Source organism: Aquila chrysaetos, chromosome 3, assembly GCF_900496995.4.
Source record: "Aquila chrysaetos chrysaetos chromosome 3, bAquChr1.4, whole genome shotgun sequence".
Taxonomy (NCBI): domain Eukaryota; kingdom Metazoa; phylum Chordata; class Aves; order Accipitriformes; family Accipitridae; genus Aquila; species Aquila chrysaetos.
Window position 1 is genome coordinate 51,123,490 of NC_044006.1, and position 20,498 is coordinate 51,143,987.

Genomic DNA, 20,498 nt, shown 5'->3' on the forward strand with positions numbered 1-20,498 from the left:
AGGCAATGGAAGAAACTTCTGAGGGACACAGAGGAGGCTGTATAATTTGCTGAAAAACAGAAAGTCATTAATTCATTGGACTGAAAACAAACATAAAAAGAGCCATCTTGCAAAGATTTATAGTGGGCAGGTGCAGATGTGTTTATGAATCCTTATCACTTCCTTGCTGTCTCCCTCTAAGACAATTAAAAACAATTAAAGAGTTAATTGTTCTGGTTTATATTGCAATAGCTGTCTTTGAGATCCTTTGCCTTTTTAGTATTGTTACGAAACTCATTTTAAGGGAAGTGCTGGAAGATCCACCTCAAAGCTATGACTAACTTGATATCCCATTATAAACACAAAACCTCACCCCAGAGCTGCTCGTACAAGCAACCTTTAGTTACACACATGTGACAAGTTCCCTGTCTGCACTACCAGCCTCAGGCCAGCCTGAAGTCCCCCCAGGAGCCAGAAGCCCCGAGGCCAGCCAGAGCGGGCATCGGCAGGGCTGGCGATTGCCCTGGTCACAGCCGCGGGCCTGCATGCCAAATGGTATGCTGCCAAACATGCCCAGACAGGCTGTCTGTAGACAGTCTGCAAACTGTCTGTGAGGCTGAGCGTGCCATACTTGTGGTCATGCTGGGTACAGCCGTGGACTCTAGTGGGGCTGCTTATGTGTCACGTTCACGCTGACTTAGGAACTAAAATGGCGTTAACAAAATTTGATTGAAAGCACGGCTCGTTCTCGGGACATCCCAGAATGAAGCCTCGGGATACAGCAACTGGATGAAACATCCCTCAAGCAGCAGTCCGGCTCGCGGGGGAAGAAACAGCTCTGGGCAGGAGCGCAGGGTTTGCTGAGAGGTGCAACACCAGCATGGCTGCTGTGAAGGTGTTTGGCATCCTTCCGCTGCTTGCCCCGGCCGGCGTGCTCTGAGCACCCCGGAGGCATTTCCTCGGGTTAACAGCACGAGTCACTCATTGGCGACATGGTGGTCACTCAGGGCTCTCTCCAGCGGCCAGAGGGGCCTCAGGGCCCCTCAGAGTCCCTCTGAGGCGACTCGGAGACTGCAAGGCCACCAGCCGTAAACTGAGAAAACCTGAGGTAAACCGGGTCCCCCTCGCAGGGGTGAGGTGGCGCCCGCCCCGAAAGGCCCGCGGCCCGCCGGTGCCTGAGGCCGCATCTCCCGCCGCCTCGCCTGGCCTGGCCTCGCTCAGCGCCCAGCGCCCAGCGCGGACCCGGCAGCCCCCCGCGGGGCCGGGCCGGGCCGGGCCGGGCCCGGCGGGGTGCAGCCAATGGGCTGGCGGCGCCGAGCGGCCCCGTCCATGCCTGGCAGAGCGGTGACGGCCGGCGCTGGCGGGCTGGTGCGCAGGCGGGGAAGCTGCCTGCCGCGGTCGGAAGGGAGGGGAGGGGAGGGGAGGAAGGGAAGGGACGGGAAGGGGGTGGCCGCGCCGGGCACAGCATGGCTGCCAAGGTAAGTCACCGCCGGCGGCGGGCGGGGAGGCGGCGCGGGCGGCGGTGGCGGCGGCGGCGCGGGCGGCGGGCTGTCGGCGCGCGCCAGCGCGGCCGTTGGCGGCGGGGAAGGGGCCGCGGCGGGAGGCGGGCGGCTGCCGCGTTTGACCTCGGGCCTGTCCTTGGCGAAACTCGGCGGGTGGCGCCGCCTCCTCCTCGCGGCTCCGCGGCCCGTCGCCGCCGGCCCCGGGGGAGGAGGGGGGTGGATTGCGGGGCCGCCGAGCGCCGGCGGCGGGGGCGGCCCTTCCCCGGCCGGCGGCGTTGGGTGCCGGCGGGTACGGAGACGGCGCGGCGGGGATCCCCGCCTGCCAGCCCCGGGGAGCGGGCCTGCTCTCTGCTTGTAATGCACCATCTGCGTGACACCGCGCGGCCGCCTCCCGCTGCCGGCGAGGTGAGGGGCGGCTGGTCCCGCCGTGCCGGCGCCGCCGCGGCTCGGTGCGGCCTTCACCGCCGCGGCCGGCGCCCTGCCCCGGCCGGCACCAGCGCCCCGGCTCCGGCGAGCGCTGTTAGGCCCAGCAGTGCCTCAGTAAGCACCGCGGCGTACACGTCCTTGCACAAAATGCAGGTGCATAAAGATGCAGAGACGTACGTGTTTGTATATATGCTTATTTTTTGGACGAGGGAATGCAGCGGCTGGCAGGTCAGGACCTTGCGGGGCTCGCCGTGCCCAGAGCGGGCACTGATGTTGGCCCTGCCCCACTTGCAGGCCTTAGCGTGATAGTCCCTTTTTGCTTTTCCTCCCATTTTCTCCATATACTGGTTTTTATATTCTGTTTTCCCATTTCATTGTAGTTGCCAGCCGGTTTCATTTTTCAGTGCTCTCCTGTCAGATTGATACCTGTTAGTTAGGCTTTTCTGCTGTTTTAGAGGGATAAATTAATTGAAATGCTTTTTATCAATTGTTTAATAACACGCTTCCATCCCAGAAAAAAATAAGAATTAGCCATTAGCTGGATCAAGACCGTATAAAACGTGGGTATTCCACTTCTAATGGCAGATAACATTATATGTAGCGTTGGTGTTTCAAAACTTACTACTAGGCTTTCATTAGGTTTCTTTTTTGAATACTGAGACTTTAAGAAAAATAAATTGGCCCACATCCTGCTTTTGTTGAAGTCAGTGATGAAACTTAATTCAAGAAAACATCGGAAAACAAAACTTCCCTGAACAACACAAAGCAGCACATGTGCTCACTCTGGCTGGAGTTGTACACTTGTTTGTTTCGGTGAGTCCGTGACAGTGCTGCTCCTATCAGTACCTTACTCGCTAAGAACTCAGGTTATCTGAAATGCATGCTGTTTTAATGGCTTGGGCAGTATGTGATTCCTCTTTGCTAGGTTATATGAAACAGTTGTCCCCAAAGCTTATGTTTATTATTTATAAATCTTAGCTGTCCAGTCTAGCTTCCCCCCCCCCCCCCGTCCATACACACAGCTTATCAGTTACATCTTGCTAAACTATTGGTGTTAAAAGAGTTAAAAGTCCTCCATTCACTGAATTTACGAACCATTTACTTATCTTTTCTTCTCCAAGCAGCAGTTCTTAATCTGCAATCTGTTTGAATCCATACTAGTCACATATACTTAAAAAATGTTGTATGTGTAGTTAGTGTTTGTCTAAATCAGGTGGACATGTGCTCCATGCTACACATTTGCGTGGTGTCCTTTTTATTTTAGCCTGGTTTATTATACAGTTCAGATCACCAAAATCTATACAGGCATATGTTGGAAAGACTCAACACTTAAGGAGAAACTGAATTGAATATGGTATGTTTCTGATTATGTCAGGCTCAGCAGAGAGATACCTGATAAAAAGAATAATGACTTGTCACTAGTGTCATAAGCATCCTTGGTGCATTGCAAGACAGAGATACAGCACTTTGTACTGCAGGGTTTACAGCCCTCATGTAGCTTCTGAGGAAGGCTTCTGGTTGCAGGCTTGAATGTGTTTTGAGAAACTTATGTTTTAAAAAAAAACAGTAGAACTGGGAGCAGCTAGAATGGATTAATTATTAAGTTACCTTGTGAGACTTGAAGGGTTTTTTATCTTCTTGAGGTGAAACAGTTGCTGTTAAGCACAAGTGAATTTCCATTTTTATTGAAGTCAGTGGCAAAATGTAAGTAGCGTTTCATACTCTAACGGTAATGTCTGAGCTCAGGTTCTGCAAGCATACATATGAATAACTTTGCCACGTAAAGAGCTTCTGGGCCTGAAGTTATTCACATGTGCTTGCAGGCATGGGCCTTGATTTGTGTTCTAACTTCCTCACTGATGCATCTCAGTAATGTTTGCCTTTTTCACCTCAGCCAAACAATGGACTGGTGAGTCAAATGATTTTTCTAAAATCCCTTCAGTACCTTTTCCTTGCCAATATCCTGCATGACTGCTTCCTTTAATTTTTTAATTATACCCTTTTAGGCATATGAGTCTTTAGGATTGAATGTAATTGTTCTTTGCTTGCAAGATTTCAAATGTTGACATTTTAAGCAGACTCTAGGAATTCAGTCTGTCAAAAGGAAAACCCAAACGGGATACTGTTAAGGCTGCATAGTTAAACACTCAGGTGTCAAGAAATGGGCAAAGCTTTTATGCGTGGAATCTTTCATGCCCATTACAGTGCCATTTAATTATCTTTGTTGTATGTTACTCAGTGTCTTACAATTTATACATTTTAAACAATGTATATTGCACATCAGTGTCTTTTCTTAAATCTTTGAAAACGTTTTCTGAAAGTGTATTGTGAAAACTGCACTGCAAATTATATTTGCACAAATTGCCAGTAAAAATTGCAAGTGAGATGTTCCAGTAGATTTTTACCCCATTGATAACTTAATTACCATCATAGGTACTGGCTTCTTTTTCTGAATTGCACAGAAAACAGGCTATGTGGAAAGTCTTTATGGTAATGCATGTACAGAGCAATAATGACATTTTATATAGTGTGTCATGCTTTATTTCTTCATTTTGAGTGTTTAACAATGCAATCACAATGTTTTTTCAGCCCTTTAGCCAGATACTTCTAAAGAGAAGTTACATAGTCTAGCTAATGCCCCTTGTCATTCACCTGGTGTGTATTTTACAGCAAAATTAACTGTGCCTGTTGAGTGAATGTAAACTACCCTTGGTCCATATCCTGCTACACAGTTCTGGGCATAGCTGTTGTCTCATGCATGTGCAAAGTGTGACTTGCTATCTTTTTAAAATCCTACTGCTTGGTGAAATATAAACTTATTTTCAGTGGGAAGTTCTAAGGTACTTCTCAATGAGACCTCTTTCCATATCCGATTTTGCCTTTGCCACTGTCCTAATTTGTCTGTTCAACTTAAGGTCAGAAACTGTCACTTATTATGGGAGCTAGTATATATAATACTTTTAAACATTGTATTTCATAACCACTAAGCTACAATCAGAACAGTAAAAAATTTTATTAACGAAAACTCCAAACTTGAATAATTTTGGTAGATAAAATAAAGATTAGAAACTGTAAAAACAGTGGGCTTAGCATGGAAGCACTTGTACACCGTTAAATTTCATCTCTGCTATAGATAGCATGTGAATGAATTTCAATACTTGTACTGAACTGCATAGTACTGATATAGGAGTTGATTTTTAAATACTGTGGAATATCTCTCTTGTACCTAATGTAATTTTTTTTGGTGCATGTGTGAACTTCTATTGCGCACATACTGGTTGCCTCTATTACCCAGAATATATAAAGTATTTTAAAATTACTGTCTTATGAACAAAGTGAACACAAATATCACATGCTTAAAAGCTAGTTGTAAAATGACTGTTCAAGTGAAGGCATGGACTTTACATCAGTACCTGGTGGGACTACTTGCATGCTTAATTTTAAGTGCATGTGTAAGTCTTTTGAAGAACAAGTGCCTGACTGTCAGAAATAAAAAGATAACACAAAGAGATTTTGTTGTTGACTTTACTTACATGACGATTTTTGGGATGTTTCTAATGCAAGGTAAAGAAAATTTGTTATGCAGTTTTTGAATATTTAACAATTTTTTAATTCTCTTTCTGCTTGTGTTTTTCTGGAACTGTGTACTATGGAAGCTGTATCAGTGGAGTTACATATTCTTTCTGGTTACTGCCGTATTTACCTTTAAAATTCTAAACCTTGTCATATCAAAAATAGTTAGTCCCCATCACAGTCTCTTTGTATGTGTTGGTGTTGATACAGTCAGACATTTCCCACTGAACACCCCAGTCCTGCAAGATGCATCACCATGACTGAATTAATTGGAGCTCTGTGAAGGGTTGATGCCGCTGGCCCTGCCTCTATGGGTCTTTTTTTGTGTAGAAATGATCCGATGCTGGCACTGGGTGATGGGAATTAATGAGGTCTGGATAAGCAATGGTTGAAATACAAACACCATGGCAATGCAATTCTAAATTAACATGATTCCAAACAATGCTGAAACTATTAGATGCTGGTGCAACCATGCCACGTTGATTATTTTGCTGTCATGCACACCCAGTGTGTCCCTTTGTGCTCCATCGTGCCTCTTTGTTCAGCTCCTTCTCCTGTGCTCCTCTCCCCTGTGCTAGCAGGAGGGTGGGGTGTGCCTGAGAACAGACTGAATTCATTCTTCTTGCCCTCGATGATGCCTTTCTTCCCTTCCTCCAGCAAAATGGAAGAGAAGAATTGCATTGCATTACATGTGGATTCGTTGGGCCCTCAGAAAGGAACAGGTGAGGGATCCTAGCATCATGATGGGCTACTGTGTCCATGAAAGGAGTGGAGTCCCTTATGGACAGGCTCCAGCCACTCAGTGAGATGAAAATTGTGGGGTGAAAGTGGTTGATGAGTAAAGAGAGAGCAAGCTGTGTGTCTCTGAAGCATCACTGAGTTTGTGTACTGTAGAGTTAATAGTGTCATGATGCTTAATGGCACCATGGTAATTTTTTTGGATGTGAAAGCACCATGTAAGATCCACATGGAAAATCCTATTGCTAGTCTGTACAGGTCCAGTGGTGCTCGCTGATCTGTAGTTACATTTTGGAACTGCGCATAAGTCTGTAAATTCTTAAAACACCTTATGTATCACGAGACTCTTCTTTCCACTTCACCCTCAGAAAAAACATGTGTATTTATGCTGCTTATGACTTATTACTGCATCTTGACTTCTTAAGAGACCAGAATTTGCCTGATAAAGGGACACTGAATTTGTGTGAGTGCTGATAACTTCAAACCTTTTCTAAGGACAAAGTAGCATGCACGATGAAACAGAGGAGAAAGCAAATAATTTACTTCCCTTCCCTGTCATCCCTGCCATTGTTTATGTGTTTAGTCTCATTTGGTTTCTTTTACTGCACAAGTCTTTGCTTATGCCATTTACCCTTAGGAGGACTGCTTGAGTCCTAATCCCACAAGGTGCACGGCGATTTACGGGGCCCACTGGCAAGAATAATTCCAGGGAAGGCACTCGCAGAGCGACTATCTTGTGGAAAAAGTCCATACAGCTCTCTTCTGCAGTGAATGCCGAGTTACCCTGAAAAGGAGTTTTATTACACTGGGGCTTTTGTCTCAATTGAGTTTATGTGTTTCTTTGTACTACTGTTCCCACCCCCTATCCCCCTTTCCTTATCAGAGCAAGGTGGGAGCAAGAGGAGGTGGTGAAAGAGGTCAGTTTATGTCTTTAATATGTTAGAGAGGTACTGATGGGATCGCATGTTGCAACTGCCAGTGGTTTTAACAAGTTTTTGAAACTTGCTCTTCTCCATTCTGGTATCCCTGTAAGAGGAATTGCAGGGTGACCTTGCTTCATGTATAGCTCTAGGAGAGTCTTACTGGACCCAACAGTTATGTGTACATCCTTACGTGCATCTTGTCTGTTGTGATGTCCGCTGAAAAGTATGTAAAGTTATCTGGATCTTACCACATTGGGAAATTAATTCCTCGTTCTATGCAGCTTTGTGTCCCAGGAGGTTAGAGAAGCTGTTCCGAGTGTGCATCAAACAATATGTTAAAGGCACTTCTGTTCCTGTAATGTAGACAAGCTTACAGCCCTGAATGATAACAATGTGTCTTCTGACCAGCTTGTTTAGGCCAATATCTATTTTATTTATCTATGTTGTCCAAGGAGTATGACAAGGAGGTATGTGATACTGTATTTCCTGGAAGATGGCATGATTGTGCTGCTTAATTTTAGCTTCATTTTTGCTTTTGATCTGTGGAAACGCTGCTGCTTTGGCTATAGAATGGCTTCGCTGTACTGAATAGAGCCTGTATGTTTGTATGGCGCCAAACCTAAACTTGCATAAGGCCTCTGGGCGCTACTGTGAATGCTAATCATGCTGTTTTGCTCCAGCTACAACACAATCTTCAGAAGCAGAGTAGCTGATGTTTTATGGTGCTAGATAACTATGGATAGTAAAACATAAGGTTGCATATTTTCTGGTGCATTCTCTTTCTGGAAAGTATCTGTATCTCAGTCATTTGAAGGGAGATAAAGAGGTCCTTGTAAAAATACTCTTGTCTTCGATTGCTTTGGAATAAAGCAATTTCAACTCAAGCTTTGTTAAAACACTTAAAGGAACACTGCAAATGCATTTTCATAACATTTTAAAATAATTTCATGCTATTTACAATACCTTAGAAACGTGCAATTGCAATTATATTCTTTACCAAAAATGTTACTTGGCCTGCACAAAACCCAGTGTGTTAAAGTATGAAATTGCTCATAAGGAGTGGGTTGTTGGCATTTTTCATTTTCTCTGAAAAGGGAAAAAAAGTAACATTTGAGAGAGAGTGGAGAATTGAACGCACGTATACCAAACTATGTACGTTTGGAGAAGAAACAGAAGAAATAGAGCTTGTCACAAGCCTGATCAAATTCCTCTTGTTAGATACTTGTGAGGTCCCTAACCTCAGCTGCTGGATTCATATGCTTCTGGTGTCTTGCATGCCTAGGCAGCCTGCAAGAACTGTTTCTATGCTGACCAGTAAGGTCACTCTTTGGGTCTCCTTGAAGGTCTGCCTTACTCCCTGGCTTACTCCTGGCCATGTGAAAACCAGAGCTTGGAGTTTAGGCTAAGAAGACTCTTTGGTGTTCTCTAGATCAACATCTCCATGCCTAACTTTTATTCACTTGGCTTTGGAAGTAGAATTAGGAAACCTATCTGAGGTGTCCGGGAACAGGAACCACAACAGCCAGGATGCTGACTAGGGAGCATCTAAGTCAGCCAGTGGGAAATGAAAAGATAGGGATGTCCCAGGAGGATTTTCAAACGGCAAGGCTTGCATCTGTTATTTCTGTCAGGCATGCTGTGTAGTTAGCAACACAAGGACTGGGGGGCAGAGGAGTGGGCCAGAACCGGATTCAGTTGCGAGCAATTAAGGCAGCCAGCTGGGAGGGGGGGAGATTTGGATTCTCTGTTGCTCGCGGTGTTTATGCATTTTGCATGAATGATACCTCCACCTGCCAGTTTTGGAGGGTTGCTGTGCTTGATGCTTGCTACAGTTCTGCCAATGCACCTTAAATGTGTTGCATGCGTGGTTGCTGGGCTGGAGTGGAGACGCCTGTTCAGCGTGTTTGAAACGTCTGTATGTGCTCAGCCAGGACTGTGGTGCTTCTGGATGTGCACCTTGGTGGAACTGGAATCCTGAAAATCGTAAGTCGCATGTGCCTTTCTGCTCGTAGGTGGATTGGTTCTTGCATCAGGCTGTGACTGAGGTAGTGGAGCGTGCTAATGGATCTGACCCTCAGAGGCCAAGCAAAGTGGAGTTTGCAAATACATAAACACACGTTTTATTTGTAGAGAGTGCACTGAGAGTGGCAGACTTGTGCCCAGACAGCCAAACCTTTTAACAATGATTTTAAAATCTTCTTAGTGTCATCACTACTTCCATAGTTTTAGGAGGTTACTGGTTCTTTTTTGGAGTTGTAGGCTAGACTGGATCAGGCCTCTGGGACTGGTTCTTTGCCTGTTTTCCCTTCCTGAGACTGAGCTGATAGTCTCTCTGCACTGGTGCTAGGGCTGAACTCACTGTATCTGTTCTGTTAGTTGGGTTAGAATGGAGAGGTACCTGTTTGCTTTCTGAACTGCGAGGTCACTGCATTTTTTGAAAGCCAGTGGTAGCCATGAAGCTGTGATTCAACTTGGATAATACTAAACATGCAGTAGCAATACTAGAGTAATGTAATGGTGAATTAGAGTGGGTAACTGACTTGGCAAAAAGTAGCACAGCTTCTTTTTTTATATATATAGCTTGCTTTTGTTTGCTTTAAATCAGATCAGTTCCTTAATATGGTTCACAGCAAAGCAGCATAAAGAGTTATGTGGACTATTTACTGTCTGGCATTTACAGATATTTTTTGCATTTTCCACTGCTCAGCAGAGAAATGAGAAGGAATTGTTTTTTACCAAAATTAGGTCTATGCTGTTTCCTGTGGATCAGGCAGTTTGTTCGTTGACAACCCTTCATGCTTGGCTCATGACAGGATAACCATAGAGGTGCTAGGGCTTTTTCCCTAAACATAAGAGGCATGGTGCAAGAACGTAGCCATGGGGATGTAACTCTACGTTTTGCATAGGCAAAATTGTGAGGTTGTCATAGAACTAATTGGTCAACCGATGTACCCACTAGTTATTTAAATGCCAGTGGGCGACAGTCAGTTTAAATGTTCAGAAGGGGGAAAGTAGAAAATGGAACTGAAACACCAATAAAACTCAGTCACCATTTTCCTCTTAAATATTTATACTAAACTCTTCAAAAGTCTTTTTTCCCATTTTCTCTATATAGCCCAGTAACTGGACTGATAGGAGCATTTTTAAAAGGAAAAGTTTGATGTGAATTTTCCATGAAAGCAGAAATAAAAAATCAGACTGCCCTTGCAAATGGTTTAGTGTTGTGTTGTTTTTTAAAAGATGTGTCTCTGATTGGCTTATTTATGTATTCAAATGTGAACTGACGTTGCTGTAGGAGGAGTAACTTGTTTTAGGCAAGTTTATGGTACTATTTGCCTTGATTAGGCTAGCTGGTCCCTACAGGTTTTTCTAACAGTGCTGATCAGTTCTAGCTCAACACCAGGCACAGAAGATGTCCTTAGCCCATAGGAGTCAGGCAGCTGGTGAAATCCTAACTCTCTGAGGCTTTCTTCTCCCTTTAGAAATGTGGGAGAGTAAAGGGGAGTGACTTTAGTGGTGAAGATGATGGAAGCTTGCATGAGATGCAATAAACTTTGTTTTGTTTCTTAGATTGGTAGTTTTTGAATTATTGATACCTATGTGAATTTTTAAGCATGATGGCATTTTATAAAATATCCATATTCAACTGTATAGAGGTCAAAATGAAAAACCTAGCTACAAAGAGGTTTCATGCATTTGTTTTAGGTTACTGTTGCCTTTATGACTATGACCTCCACATCACCTCAGTCTTGCTTCCTACCAGCCAATTCATGTTAGCATAAATAATGTTGGTGCTTTGTTCATCCCTTCAGCAGGAGACCCACTCTCAAAGGCTTTGGGCCAGAGCTGGAGGGAGGTTTATATCCCTCTGGGAACAGGCACCTGGGACCTTTTATGGGACTCATCATCGTGTTGTTTTTCTTAACCCAGATATCGTATTTGGAAAACTTATCCAATCTGAGTTTACTGTAATAAATAGTACTACTGCAACTTGTGATTGCTTTAGTTATTCTAAAATACGTTTCCATTCTTAAGTGACACATTTTCTTTACTATCCACATCTGTCTGTGGGATAGAGAGTGGTTTTGTCCCTGTAGCAGCCTTTCTTATGCCTGACAGTTTGTGTTCCTTCTCAAGCACCATTGCTGGAGTTTACTGAATTTAGATGTAGGCTTTTTGGAAGACCTGAGGCTTGCCATCAGTTAGAGCTTCATTTGGTTTTAGGTAGGGCATAGTTACACCACAGTGTTTGCTGTGGAAGCTGAGAGGTGAGAATTTTGGTTTTCACCAAGCTCTCGGTCAACTAGTGTCCGAATAGCCTCTTGTTTTCAGTAGATGTTGCAGATTTTCATATGAGTCTGTCTTGTCTCCTAGTCTTTCCACATTTTTGGCATTCTTACTGTTAATATTTTAGGTGGCTGTGATTGCAATGAATAGGACAGATAACTGCTCTTGAAACTGTTAATTCTTGCTCCACAAACTGTCCTTATGGCAAGTGAAGACTTCCCAGCCATATAGTGCTGTTTGAATTATTACTACTTCTCTTTGATTAAATGCAGGTGCAAATAGTGAAAAAAAGATGTTAACACTGCATCTTCTTGCATACTGCTAGGTTAATTAAATTTGATGTAATGTGGAGAGAAACACACAGACATGTGTCTTTATTCAGGCATGTAGGATCACCTTTTCTGTGAAGTGCAGTGCTTCACAGAAAGCAGATAAAGAATGTACTGCTCCAGCACCTCTCTCAGGTATCTGGGACAGGAATGTCTGACAGCAAAACAGACTGATCAGGGAGGCAAATGGTTAATGATAAGTTGTAAACTGAAGAAGGGTCTTTCAGAAACTGACCTTTTTAAAGCACATCAAATGCTTTTTGACCAGCATATATTATTTTCTAAAAGCTGCCAGAATACAGAATTAAATTCACCTGCTAAGGTCCAAGTTTTGGTAAGCCAGCAATGACAATCCTAGAGTTGTAGTTATCTGTAGAACTATCGTGAGGTTATATCGAGATTAGCCACAAATTATATAGCTGGAACTTGATTATGTCTTCCGTTCAAAAGAGAAATATTAAGAAGATAGTTTTGCTTGAAGGGTATTAGCATATAGTCTTTAATTTTTTTCCAGTCTTCACGTCCCACCGTAAATCAATCCCATGTGAAGGTAATATACCCTCAAACTCTTGAAGTCTAGTTTTTAAAAAATTTCTCATCAGTATAAAAATTTCAAGGCTTTTAAAGGCTATTTTTGCAATTATGGGGACCTATCAGAAGGGTAATACATGTGGTTTTTACAACCATGATTTTTATGTCCTTGATGATTAGGGCAATTGAAGAATTGCAAAGAGCAACCTTAATTCCACAGCTGGAATACAGAAGAAGGTGTTGTGTAGTTAGATGACCATAGTTATTAGCCAACCTTATAAATAGGTAGAAGCAGATTTTTTTCCCCTCCTCCTTCAGATGCCTTTACATAATTAGTGTTCTGGAGTATTAAAACCTTGGCTCTTGAGCTAAACAGGTGTTGAGCAAATTAAAACATAGTATTTCTGAGTAGTTGTGGAACTGCACAGAGAGGGAAGCATAGGAGATCAAAGTCTGTATACTTCTGGTATAGTTGAACAAATTTTTCTTAAACTGAAAACTTTAGGAAAAGGACGAGAACAGTGATCTGTTGTATGTGAATTTCATTTGTGATTTCACCAATAGCATTTATTCTTTCTCTCTCTCTCCATTTGTGACACTGTAATCTTGTTGGTACTTCCTTCGTAATTGAAACTGATTTACTGGAATTCAGATTGTTGTGTAAAATGCTATTGACCACAGATTTTTCCAGCTTCATGCACAATTTTGTATTTATCTCTTCATGTATTTCAGTTTCTGCAGGTGATTACTGCCTGGTATTTATTCACTGAATATTTAAAAATGTTCTTACCTGGAGCTGAGCTTCATTTCTATCTGAGAAGATAAGTTTAAACTTATCAGGAAATGGAAGGTTCAAAGAAGGCTCCTTGGCAGGTTGGAGTTTTTTTTAGGGCTGGCTTTACAAGATGAGGAGAGAACAACAACTAGCACTCTCTGTTCTTTGTTTTTCTTTCTGACGTTGTGTACTGGGAAAAATGTCTGTAGATTTCAGAATATGGAGTCATAGAAGGGCACACATTTTTTTCTACCTTCTTCCTGATAGTGTTTGCATGCTGTCTAAAAGTACACTTAATCAACAGGGGAGGATGCTTTCACAAGGATGATCCCGAGCCAAATGCCAGTCATCGAGCCAGTAGGAAGAATAAATTCTAATTGTCTTCATATTTAAGTTGCTGTTTCTTATCCCAGCTTCCCTGAACTCTCTCAGCCAATAGAACCATCACTTATTTGGGGTTTGGGGTTTTTGCCTCAGTTAATAGATATTTAATTCTGGGAAGTTAGCAAATGTGCCCCCTTCATCTAAGTAAAGCAGTAAATTATAATAGTTTTTAAGGAGTAAATTAGAGTGAATTATTCAGTGTTTGAGTAGCTTGAGCGGCATCTGACTACATGCTTCATCAGAGACTGATAGGTGTTACTCAAAATGCAGGTAACATCTCAAAAGCATAAAAGGCCATCAGCAGTATCATGACACAAAGATTTTATGTCTGTGCACACAACTCTGGTTTGGAGGTCTGTGTTCAAAGGTGTGCGCACACATGGTTTCCTACACTGAGAAATGAGATCTCATCTCCTGCCTTAATGCTTCTTCCTACTTTTGCGTGTTTGTGGTGGTGTTTTGCATTTTTTCTGCAGTTCTTTTACGCCACGTGCACACTACAGCTTCTTAGTCGAGTCTCTGGTCTGGTGTGTGATGTTACGGTGAGGGAGATAGACTAGGATGTTGTCCTGTATCAGTAGCAGGGTGGGAGGCTCCCTGCTTAAAGGACTTAAATTGAAAGGTATGTTCTGCAGTAGCAGTCAAGCATTATCATCTGTCCTTTGTTACGTGACTTTCTTGTCGCATCCATCCATTGCATGACCTGATACATAGGTCTGATTTTAGGATAGAAGAAAAGAGGTCTGAAAATTAGTATTACTGAACAAACAGCAGGCTGTTCGTTATTATTGTCATCTTTCTGTGCCTTGGAAATACGGCCTATTTCCACTCTTCCCTGGACCCTCGGCTACTAAAACCTCTTGGTCACGTATTTTATTATTGTAGGTCTTTATCATGTTTGACAACTACTGTTTGATGGAACATCACTGATTTAACAGATCTTTGGCAGAAGAAACCTTTAAGTGAGGCACCAAGTATGAAAAGCCATTAGAAAAAATGTGGTATGTAAAAATACTGTGTCTGGCTGATTCCTGCTCTCAGCCCATTGTGCAGTCTGAATCTGACTAGAGAAATCTTCACGTGTTTAGGGGAAGAAATTTTTGAATAATTTCACATTTCCATTAAAATAGTTTTTGTCACTGACATCAAGTCAGCCTTCCTCCTTCCTGTCACTTCACCTGTCTAATGCTGCTTGCCATTGTGTGTCAGTCTAACTGGAAACTACTTTGTAAAGATCATGAATTAGTCCTGTGTTGATGCTGTTCAAAAGGAAAACATGGCAACAACAAACTTTCTACAATTGCTTTTACTCTGTTCACACACCCAAATCAGTTACTTGGTCTGCATCTTTACTTTCAAGACTGGTGTGAAGCAGTGGGTTCAGTCTCTTCTGCATTTTGAACATTGTACTACAAAAGTTTTGGGTTTCTCTTTTCTTCTCACAGTAGAAAATGACAGTGACTGTGAACTTACTGCAATTTGCTTTTGGTGTTCCATTACACGTAACCTATAGATTCAGTATCTCAGTTATGAGAATAGCCCAAACCAGAATACTTAATTCTCAAGTGTGTAAACATTCAACCCAAATACTGTATAATTAAAATAGCACTTAATAGTTCTTTATTCTGTGTGCGACTGACAAGTTAAGGATAGTGAACCAGCTTTTCCCCTTTTTCTTGTGGATGAGTGGGGAGAGAAGGACGGAAAGAGGGAACTGAACTTTTGAAAATGATGTAAGCAGCTTAGCAAAGCATGCACAAAAAGACTGTCAAACACACTTATTTTCCTTCTGTGTTATTAGAAAGTTTTATACAGAATATGTGTCTACAATTCTTTTGTGGCTTTGAAAACCTGGAGGTACTTTGTGTTGTGTGTGACCCACAGTTTGATTAAACAAGGGGATATATAATGAAAACTAGTGTGAGGTCTCCTGGCCTTTCTGTTCACTGTTTGAAGACTTCCTGGGCTGGCACAGATTGCAAAAGCTGTCAGGAGTAATCACTGCTTGATCACCCAGCGTTTTTATGAGGCAAAGCATTAATTTTTTGCATTTCAGAGGGCTGGATCAACTGGTCAGAAAGAAGTTTTTGGACTTTTACTACGTTTTTGACAGTTGATGACAAAAAGTGAACTACATTGTCAGCTGATACCAGTAGCATACAGTGGGACGGCTGACGGACTGCTCTGAATTCATTTGGTGATGTCAGGGTGCTGACATCAACCCAAGTGTCCAAGGAATGAAATGGTAGAACTCCTGGTTAATGAGAAATTGAATGAATAGTGCTAGATTTTCTCTAGTATCTTAAACTCTGCTCTGTGTTTGGTTAATCTGGTATTTTTAGTTTTTAGTTTAACTGCAGTGCCCCCTAAGAAAATGGAAATCTCTTTCTTGGGGGAAAAAAAAAAAAAAAATTAATTCTGTTTTCCACTCTGCTAAAGATGCCTGCCTGAAAGTAATTTTAGGATTTTTTTTTTAATTCCTATCTTTAAATCAAAATGCTCAGTTTGACATCATCATAATTTCCACTGCAACCAAATGATCTCACAAAAATATTCTGAGGGCAGTGCAGCAGAAGTAAATTTAATGCTTTAATGAAACAGTTATTGCTTTATGCAAATATACGTAATAAAATAGACTCACAGATGAGAAGCCAAAATAATTCAAGCTAAAATCAGAATAGTTTCTAATTAAAATGTATTAAAATGCTGGAAATGTTTCCGCTGTTTCTTAAGGAGATGAGAAGTTTTTAATTATTGTTGTCAGGTATCTTACAACTTTTGCAAATTACAGAGAGTTATTGTGAACTCTTTAACAATTTTGACTAAGTTGCAGCAAGTCACTGGCAGATAAACCTTTAGTATTACAGTTACTGCCTTACATAAATGATTTAGGTCTTCATTGGATTATTTAATATTCCCACATGAAACTGCAAATTGTTTCCAAGTACCTTCTTTGATAGCTTCAACTTTCTGTTCAAGCTCTTAGCAAGAATGAAGGTTACATGGCCACAGTGGCCTGTGGTAACTGTGTAATCAGCTAATATTTAAGCAGCAAGCATTTGTTTATTGTTAATACTGAAGATACGAATTGTAAAAGAAAATGTTAAACTGCCTTTACTTCATAATTGCCCTGTCTTCAAGGAGTTGATTTCATAATTTTAAACTGAAACCCATCTGATGGGAGTTGGACAAACGGTGATACCATTGCTTGCAGGGAAAAGAGAGCGTGTTTGCAAACTTGTATTTTGAGATGACAGGCAAAAATCTTTAAGGGAGAGAGAGAGACTTTGTTATTTGAAAGTCTAGGTTTTCCATAGTCAGAGGTTGACTAGCATGTTTATCTGGAAGGTGGATAGTTACTGTGACTCTTTCAGCTTTCACAGAGCATGGGCATGCTCCCCATGACCCAATACTCCACTGTGCTGAGTGCTGAACAGACAAAAAAGAAAAGAAAAAAGAACCTAATTTTTTTTTCTTATTGTTTCAAGTAGCACAGTGTTATTATTTGCCTAAGTATGTGGTGGAATGCTGCTGTTATTTTTGTTAGCTATGAGGAAGGGTTCCTGACCACAGGACTTAAGATTTTCTTTGAGTTTCATCATTTATAGCCTTTAATAAGTTCGCTTTGTGTGTGTGATGCTGTTTCCATTGTGCAGTTGTCTTTTGTTCTTTTTAAGGTTGTAGAATTGGATCCATGCACACATAGGGATTCATGCCCACTCCCACACCCTCCCCAGTTCTCTGAGCTGCTGAGGTGTAGCATTTTCAATAGAGTTGAATAGATGGATTTGATTATAGATAGGATCTTGAAAAGTGAACTTCCGTGTTCAAAGAAGAAAACACAACACTGAAACAAAATACATTTACCTGTCAGTTATTCCTACATAATTCCTGTCATGCAATTATTAGTCAAGACATGTAATGTATAGGAACTTTTCTCCAGCACATTTCTTTTACTTGCTCATTCACAAGCATGAAGTCACAAATAACAACAGTTACTCTAGCAACAACTTGAGACAGACCTTTCCACAAGTTTTTAGGCACTGATTGCACATCCATATAATTATTTTTTTTTCCTTATTACAGAAGTAGTAGTATCTCTTACCTAAGAGCAGATCATTCTGTTACGATACCCCTGTACGGCACTGCTCCAGGCTTGCTTTCTTCAAAGGGCAGCAGTTTTTTTGTTTATTGCTGCAAATGATCCTGCTCACTCACTGGGACCTTGTGTCACAGTATAACTTCCATTGCATTGACATCTGGGAGAGAAAATCACAGAGAGACCTTCTGTAACACTGTTCAGGGTGTCTATTTCTGCCATTGTTTGCTGTCTTGGTTCTGTAATTTATGAAGGTGTCAGATAAAATATGGGATGCATCTTTTTAGGTCGCTGTCAGCACTCCATGGTGTCAGGTGCAGTGCAGCACTCTCAAGAAGTTCCCTGGTGGTGAAGCATTATATCTATTGTTTTGAATCTTTTGATTTGTGACTCGTCTTGGTAGAAGAACCTGATCATTTAGGCTGTAAAAGCTGCTTTGTACCATGCCAGGGGCGGAGTAAGCATTTGGGTGTTGGAGACTGGAGCTAAAAGCCAGGTGAAACCAGGAGTGATTGTCTCTGTTGAGCTGTGAGCTGCTGGGAACCTTGAGCACCATGAGCACCAGGACCTTGGAGAGGCTCGTTAGTAGCTTATAGGTTGCATTCAGTGATGGCTTTCCCAGAGGTCACTGGTGCTCTGCATAGCTGTGAGGTGATGCTTCCTGAAGGTGTCACCTTGTGAGAACCGTAGTGTTAAATGGCCTTCTGTCTTAATTGTTGCTTACCCATTGCTTAATCCTGGTCCAAATACATACTTTATGCTAATAACATTGGGTGCCAGATAAACTTTATTCTACCCTAATAGCCTGCTACTTCTCCCTGACAATTTTTGAGTGATAACAGCTATCTAATCTGCTTCCTCCAGGAACTACTTCTGATCTTGCTGTTATACTGCAGAATTTTTCTATCCTTTGCTTCTTTGGACGAGATGACTGTTTTCCTGCCAGATGTAAGCCTGAAGTTAGCTCTAGAAGATGAATTGCTAGCACTGGGAGGACTGCTTTTGGAAGATGAATGTGAGGCAGTTGATGTCTTGAGCTTATGGTCAATGCACTGGTTGTATGGTGCATTGTAACAGAACAAGCCCTGGGAGAATCAAAATGGAAAGTTTAAACTGGGCTGAGATAGCCACCAAATATTTTTTAGCAGGTTGACATTCATTATGCTTAGATATGCCTCCATTTCCGAAAGGTGTAAGGAAGCAAAAGGGAGAGCAAAGTAACAATGTTAGCTTCTATCATCCCATCCATCTATGGTGAGCAGGAGGGAGGTATTTTTGAAAAATACCCATGAGTTGATGGAAACGTCATTTGACCATTCTCATTAATAGCTCATTCAAAATAAACTTTTTTACTGAAGAACCCTTAATATGTATTGTTCTCGTTTAACCCCAGCCAGCAACTAAGCACCACGCAGCTGCTCACTCACTTCCCCCCCCCCCCAGTAGGATGGGGGAGAGAATCAGAAAAAAAAGAGTAAAACTCATGGGTTGAGGTAAGAACAGTTTAATAGGACAGAAAGGAAGAGAATAATGATGATGATGATGATGATAATAATAATAATAAAATTACAGTAATAATACTAAAAGGATTGGAACGTACAAAACAAGTGATGCACAATGCAATTGCTCACCACTCGCTGACTGATGCCAAGTTAGTTCCCGAGCAGCAATCTGCACCCCCAGGCCAACTCCCCCTAGTTTACATACTGGGCATGACATCCCATGGTATGGAATATTCCTTTGGCCACTTTGGGTCAGCTGCCCTGGCTGTATCCCCTCCCAACTTCTTGTGCCCCTCCAGCCTTCTTGCTGGCTGGGCGAGAGAAGCTGAAAAATCCTTGACTTCATATAAACACTACTTAGCAACAACTGAAAACATCAGTGTGTTATCAACATTCTTCTTATACTGAATCCAAAACATAACACTATACCAGCTACTAGAAAGAAAATTAACTCTATCCCAGCTGAAACCAGGACGTATAATTATTGCATTTCTTCAACTGAGTGGTGAGCTCTAGTTTGCTGAGATACATTGGGATATGTAAATATTACATAATGGCCATAGCGAAGTAGCTTGCTTGTGTATCTTTGCATCACAGTCCTGAAGATCATCTGAGTGAAAACATGTTACAGAGGAGATATGAGACAATAGGGAATATTACTTTGAGGAAGAAGATGGGCTGATGCAGTCAGAGTACTGTAGCAGTTTATGATAGGTAGGTAGGTAAAGTGATTGGAGAGCTGAGCTTTTTCTGATACCAACATGACAAGTGAAAGAGAAATTTCTGTTTTTCACAAAGAGTTGGTTTCAGGTTCAGTTTCTCACTGTCGTGTAGTCCATCATGTTTTGTTGTAGGAATGACAGCAATTGCATCCTTGTCCTAGTCCAGAGGCTGACTACAAACTAATAGTCTGGTTTGTTCCTAACTGCATCTTCTGATACATGCTTAGAGTTTGGAGTCGATAGTATTGGTCACAGTGTGATGCTTTTTCCTTTTATTAAACAATTTTGCTGAGCAATGACAATGCCTACCTACTTTTACCTTAGTATCGGGCTAGTTTTATGGTCCTTCTGTTTTCCAGGTCTTTAAGTAGGAAAATTGTAGAAGTACACAGCCTAAATGTCTTTTTACGTAGCATTAATTAGCTATTCTTGGAAATTCTTGTAGCAGTTTTCCTTAAGATATACACTACTCCCACATTGGTTTCTGTACCTACTTGGAAGCATTGGACTAACTGGACAAGCATTTTCCTGTGTATATGTAATTGCTAACTGTGTTGGTCCTCAGTCAGGTTGTGTGCAAAAATACTATGGTTTATTGGGAATCTCCTTGTGCAAGAACCATCTTATGAACAAGCCAGCTGCATTTGCTTTGGGACTTTGAAAGTAGAATCAAAGCTAGCAGCTGATTGCCCAATAAAGTAGTCTGTTAGCTTTGATGCATTTGAGGG

At 41.9% G+C, this 20,498-nt stretch overlaps 1 protein-coding gene across 6 annotated transcripts in view; it reads left to right on the top strand.

Annotated features, from left to right (window-relative positions):
• The first annotated feature begins 1,015 nt into the window (after positions 1–1,015).
• Positions 1,016–20,498, top strand: part of SLC25A13 (solute carrier family 25 member 13) — a 105,827-nt gene continuing 86,344 nt past the window's right edge. The window contains exons 1-3 of one of the 6 annotated variants that reach the window (XM_030008919.2): positions 1,431–1,457; positions 3,802–3,816; positions 7,594–7,608. In XM_030008919.2, coding sequence (XP_029864779.1) covers positions 1,446–1,457; positions 3,802–3,816; positions 7,594–7,608 — 42 coding nt within the window. In that variant the 5' untranslated portion in view covers positions 1,431–1,445. Of the gene's footprint in view, positions 1,088–1,363; positions 1,458–3,764; positions 3,817–6,137; positions 6,203–7,593; positions 7,609–18,458; positions 18,495–20,498 lie in introns of those variants that run through there. The other 5 variants (XM_030008921.2, XM_030008920.2, XM_030008925.2 and 2 more) reach the window with 5 other exon arrangements.